This window comes from Trachypithecus francoisi, unplaced genomic scaffold (genome assembly GCF_009764315.1).
Source record: "Trachypithecus francoisi isolate TF-2019V2 unplaced genomic scaffold, Tfra_2.0 Lachesis_group7, whole genome shotgun sequence".
Lineage (NCBI taxonomy): Eukaryota > Metazoa > Chordata > Mammalia > Primates > Cercopithecidae > Trachypithecus > Trachypithecus francoisi.
The window spans coordinates 73,680,393-73,686,620 of record NW_022681472.1 but is presented as its reverse complement, the minus strand read 5'-3'; the positions used below and the strand labels follow the sequence as shown (position 1 = coordinate 73,686,620).

Below are 6,228 nucleotides of genomic sequence, written 5' to 3'. Positions count from 1 at the left end.
CCCCAGATAACAAGGAGTGAATGCAGAATAGCACGGGCTCTAGGGCCAATCAGACATGAGTTAGAAAAATTCCTACTACATGGTTTATGTAAACTTGAAGATGAATAATTGCGAACTCCCCGAACAGGGCTCGGACAATGCCATGCATAAAGAGGGGCCCTGTAATTTGAGGTTTCAGAACCAGAAGTGAAGGGGTCAGGCAGCCGGGAACGGCGGAAATTCACAGCTTTCGCCCAGCAAGGGGACAAAGGTCTGGGACACACTCCAGCTGCGTCCGGATCTTGGCTGAATCGGACGCTCAGGGTGGAGGAGACACAAGCACGGCAGCTGCCCAGCGTGTGCCCAGCCCTCCCACTGCTGATCCGGTCTGCCAGGAGGCTGGCCGCTGGCGGGAAGGGGCCGGGAAACCTCAGAGCCCCGCAGAGACAGCAGCCGCCTTGTTCCTCAGCCCGGTGGCTTTTTTTCCCCTGCTCTCCCAGGGGCCAGACACCGCCGCCCCACCCCTCAGGCCCCACCTCCCTGGGGGATCCTTTCCTCCCCAGCCCTGAAAGCGTTAACCCTGGAGTTTTCTGCACACCCCCCGACGGCTCCCGCCCAAGCTTCCTAAAAAAGAAAGGTGCAAAGTTTGGTCCAGGATAGAAAAATGACTGATCAAAGGCATGCGATACTTCCTGTTGCTGGGACGCTATATATAACGTGATGAGCGCACGGGCTGCGGAGACGCACCGGAGCGCTCGCCCAGCCGCCTCCTCCAAGCGCCTGAGGTTTCCTGGGACCACAATGAACAAGTTGCTGTGCTGCGCACTCGTGGTAAGTCCCTGGGCCAGCCGACGGGTGCCCGGCGCCTGGGGAGGCTGCTGCCACCTGGTCTCCCGACCTCCCAGCGGACCGGCGGGGAGAAGGCTCCACTCGTTCCCTCCCAGGAGAGGCTTGGGGTCAGGCTGGAGCAGGAAACCGCTTTTAAGTTATGCCATGCTTCCCCTAGGGTGTCTTTTTACGCTGCAAAGTTCCTGCTGACTTTATGGAAGACAGACAGCGAGAGAGAGAGACAGACAGCGCGTGAGAGAGAGACAGAGAGAGAGAAAGACAGAGAGAAACAGAGAGAGAGAGAGAAGAGAACAAAAGAGAGAGAAATTTTTGTTTGAAGGTTTTTTTAGCCTTTAAGCTTTTGTCTTCATCTCAGAATATTAACGCCCTCATGTAGTACATACTATCTTTGCTTAATGAACTTGGACTTTTATTATTATTAGTGGCAAAGAAGTGGTCCCTTAGATTCAGAGTAAGTTGGAAGAAGACGTTGATCTTCTTAAAACCATTATAATTAGAATATAATTTGGATACATTGAATATGACATGATAGATTATTAGATTTTTCTAATGCAAATATGGGATATTTAGAATAATTTGGAGAAAAGATCTCTTTCACATACACACACTTAACTGTGCAATTTAATGTTTTAATAAAATTTTATTGTTAAAATTACTTCACTTCTCAACTTCAATATAATGTGGAAAATATTGGCAGTATGTTATGTTCTAAAATATATCTAAATAATTGAAATTCCCTAAATAGGGCTAAAAATTGTTTTTAAAATGTTATTTGGAAAAGAAAGGAATCTCTGTAACATAGATTTTTTTTTTTTTAAAGCTTAGGTTTTGATCAAGTTAATAAGATTTGCATGTAAGTTTTTCTAAGACCAATGACTTATTTTCTTTATGTCACTAGAGTGTAGAGTACATCAAGATATGAGTCAGACATTTATGCAAGGCTAGGAAAAGCCATATTTAAGCCACATATGTGTTTTGGATGTGTTTGAGTAAATGTTTGAATTTCAACCTCCAACCCACAAATAATGAATAGAAGGCTAGGTAGTCTTCCACTTAGTTCCTAGGATACAGAAACATAAATAAGTAAATAAATAGCAAAGACACTAAGAACAGGTAAGTTGGATAGGAATCTACCTATAAGTATGTTAAAATACATATGTATGTGTGTGTGTGTATGTATAGCTTCATCACTATAGATACTATGGAGAGCTTTTAAAAAAGTGAACCTTTATTGAAATATAACACATAGAGAATTGTGCAAGTCGTAAGTGCCTAATGCAGTTTTTCTAAGTGAGCACTTGTGAGCTAGCACACAGATTAAGAAATATATTATCAGCACCTCAGGAACTCCCATCACTACCATGTCCACGGCAAGAACAATCAGTATTCTGATTGTAACACCATAGATGAATTTTGCTTGTATTTGAACTTTCTATAAATGGAATTTATTCAATTTTTTGCATTTGACTTCTTTCACTCAAAGTTCTGTTGTGAGATTCATCTCTACTATAGGATATATAATAATTTGTCCATTTTCACTGCTGTATAGTATTCCATTGCATGGACACACCATGATTGATTTAATCATCCTAGTTTTGGGCTAGTATAAATAATGCTGCTGTTAATATGGGGACACTTTTATTCTTCCTAGCCCTTTTTATTGTTTCAAAGACTTAATTAATAATAAAAATACTAGCAATGAGTTAAATTTCAGGATTTCCACTAAATAATATAGGTTTCTACTTAGAAGTATCCATAAATGATAGTAAAATATTTTTATATGTGGTCTGTACAGGAAGATAGACATAATACTAATTTTAGATGATACAGCATTATCAGAAGAGAAGACTTTTTGTTGGGAACACAGTAAATACTTTATATAGGAAGAATTTTGCTTCCCCTTTAGCTTCTGAGTTACTTTATTTTGAAAATGATTGCAAATGGACACTGTATTTACACATAGAGTCCAGATGCCCTTTTGTAAAACCAAGGTGCCATTGTAGGAACTAGAAGCACCACAGATATTTATTTCTTTATAATGGGCATTCCACTAGCAGTAGGCATCAGGACAGTGTGAAAAGCAAATGGACACTATTCCTGTCACCATGGACCCATAGTGTAATGGAGAAAGCAGATATTGTGCAAGTGATTGTGTATATAGAGTTGCAAAACAGAAACTAATGGGTGACTTGGCAATATAAAAGATTCTGCCTATAGCATCTTATAAGGGAAGTTCCTAGTGCAGTGTTATCATGTGGACCAAGATTCAAATACCAGTACCACCACTTACCTGAGAAATGACTGTGGCCAAGTTACTTCTTTCTTGAATTTTAGTTTTGTATTTTATAAAATGATAATAATGATATACATATATCCAAGATACCCACGTAAAGTTTCTGCTGCATATCAACACTAGCTTCTAGCATGATGCTCACAGATAACTAACTATAAGACAATCTAGAGCCAAGTGAATTATGTAAACGAAGTGCTGATGATACTCAGAGGAGGGAGAGATAGCCATCTACTGTCATCCTGGAGGACGGGTATGACGTTTCATTGTTGGAGATTTAAAATCAGGCATCCTGGACCAAAGAAGTGAGAAAAGGCAAGATTGTGTAGCAAAATAAAATTCTAGATTCTTTTTCTGAGAGCAGAGGATATGCTGGTAGGTAAGCAGAGAAGGAGGTAGGAATGGGATGTTGTCATTAGTACTAATGTCACAGACATGGTTTTTCCTGGAATGTTCCTTAATGCAGTAAAGCAGAGGCCTTCTCTGCTTCACTCAGGCTTAGGTTTTAACTAATGGCTGAAACTTCCCATCATTTAGTATCAGAACTATCCATTGAACTTCTCAAAGCTAAGTTCTGAATTAATGTTATGATACTAGGAGTTGGGGTGGAGAAGTGGGCAGGGAGGGAATAGATTTATTTTTTTCTCAGGAAAAATGTCTGGTCTGTTTTCCTGTAGGATAATGTTTTTGGGGGCTTTTTGTTGTTTTATAGTTGTTATTTTGGTTTCCTCTCCCTCCCCCTAGTGGTTTTTTTTTGTTGTTTGTTTGTTTGTATTTTTTTGTTTTGTTTTAAGAGAACGAATACCCTGTAGTTTCTAGGAAAATCTGACAAACCCTCAATCCAAAACAGTCCTGATCCCTGTCCATAGCAACGTTCCTGGCCTGGGTCACCTAGCAACCTCCAGCACAATTTCTCATTTCAATCTAGTTTCAAATTTTACTTCTTAAGCTGAAACTACAGCTGTCAAATTCCATTGATCGGGGAAGTAAGGGTTCTGCACCAGATGGTTTATCCGGTTAGTTCTAGAAGGACAGCTATGGCAGTGTTGATCAAAGGGAACTAAACACATACTCAGGTATTTTTGCTCTCCTAGCCACTAACTTGCCTGCTGGGTTTTGCTCTTGGCAACCCTCAGCCCCCTGCTGGCATGTTCCCTTTGTGTGAAAGCTTTTTGTAAAAAGCATTATTTTCTCTAGCATCTCATTAACCAACAACATTTCCTTTAGTTTGAGTTTCTCCTTTGCAGCCAAAAAAGAAAAAGAAAAAAAAAAAAGACTGGGGAATATTTTGAAGGGAAACAGTAATCTTACAAAAATGTATGTTTGCATGAAAGACTTGACTGATGATGCCTAGCTGCTCCTTCTGTTGCTACAATGGAGTGGAGATGCCAAAATTATCAGGATATTTGTGTGGTTTACCCTGTAGGGCAGTAGTTCTCAATTATATCAGATTTCTTCCATGCACTTTTACAATAAATCCTTTGTAACAACCTCCTTGCTCTCCTGAAATGAAATTCAGAGTGCATATATTTTACCTGCACATATAATTTTTAAAAATCAATATATTGGCAATAACTATACTATAAAGAGTAAGAAAAGGAAAGTAATTTATAATAAAATAGGCTTCACTAGAAGACATAAAGAAGTAGTGATGTGCTAGCATCTTTTTGTAAAATTGCCATGGACACATCACTAGGAATAAAGACTGGGGAACGTGTATAATATTGGTGACTCAAAAACATGGTCAGCATTGGCTTTGGTACTGTGATTTTCTGAAATGGTGAACAAATGTTGCTAGAGTTTTAAACAGAACAAATTTTAATAATCTTCTATCACATTTTATCTTGTTAAATTCCTGAAAAATTATGGATAACAATCATGCAATAAACACTTTGTGTGTATATAAAATGGAGTTCTGAGTTCTGATCTAGACTCGGATAATAATAAATAGGTTTTTAAATTTAGATTACTTATATCAGGGTCAATAGGACATGAACGTGTGTGGGATATGGGATTATCTTCATTGTTCAGGATGTCCAGCAACATACAGTCATTATGACCAGAGAAATGGCCCCACAGATTCCTAGAACTTCTCCTAAGGGATAGCATCACCTCTGTGGCAAAGGATGAGCTCTTTGCAAGCACAGATTTTCATCTTGTTCATTTGTAGCCCCAAGGTCACCATAGTGCATGACACTAAGGTGTGTTTCCTGAGTCAAAGGAGCTATAAAGAGATCTGCTAGGGTGTTGGATAATCTACTAGCAATTTCCATGGATGTTCTAACAGAATTTAGCTTACTGCCAGATAGTTCACTTCTAATGTTGACTTTGATCTTTTTGAAAAGACACACATAACATCCTACCCACCTGACCAATATTTTAAATACATTTGTACATTCCTACTATAAAGGTTCATATCAATACCTTCACGAAAGCCCATTCTTAAGCAAGTAACAAAAATGAACCAGATTCATATATTGATATTTGGAGTGCAATCTAAGCCTGGCAGGACTGGTTTTCTGGTCTTCCCATCCAGCCGGGACTGTGTGCTATCTACTGAATAGAGAATACAGGTATACACAGCTATTGAGTGGAGAACAAATGGTGGTGGGTTTGGACATCAACTGTTCATTTTTGGTTTGATAAATTTTATGTTTGTAACATGTCTCAGTAGAGATGTCAAGTAGGCATTTAGACATAAAATATTTCAGAGTGCAGGAGAAGGCTGGGCTGGAGATTAAAAAAAAATGTGTCTCATCAGCCTAGAGAAGACTTTTGGAGCCCTAGAGAAGGATGACTTCACATGCCAAGACAGAAGAGTATGAGGCTGCCCCCAGAGCACAATTCTGATATTGATAGTCTGGTAAACAAAATGCAAATATGAACAGCAGTAGCAGCCATGTTTAGAAAAGAAAACAAGAATCAAAATAAAACTTAGCAACCCACAATAGCAGGAACTAGTGAATCGGAAATCCTAGGAACATCCGAAAACTATCTACGCGAGAAGAAAGAGTGAGGTATGGCCAACTTGAAATAGATACAAGGACGGTGTTTTTATGTGACATGTAATTAGTTTTTGGAACTCACTACCACAGAATATTTTGGGGTAA

The 6,228-nt window shown here is 39.3% G+C and overlaps 1 protein-coding gene across 1 annotated transcript in view; it reads left to right on the top strand.

The window, feature by feature from the left end:
- Nucleotides 1-225: 225 nt before the first annotated feature.
- The window catches only part of TNFRSF11B (TNF receptor superfamily member 11b), a 28,578-nt gene continuing 22,575 nt past the window's right edge, over nt 226-6,228 (top strand). Inside the window, exon 1 of the mRNA XM_033202868.1 lies at nt 226-810. Within this exon, the coding sequence (XP_033058759.1) occupies nt 700-810 (111 nt within the window). The 5' untranslated portion in view covers nt 226-699. The remainder of the gene's footprint in view (nt 811-6,228) is intronic.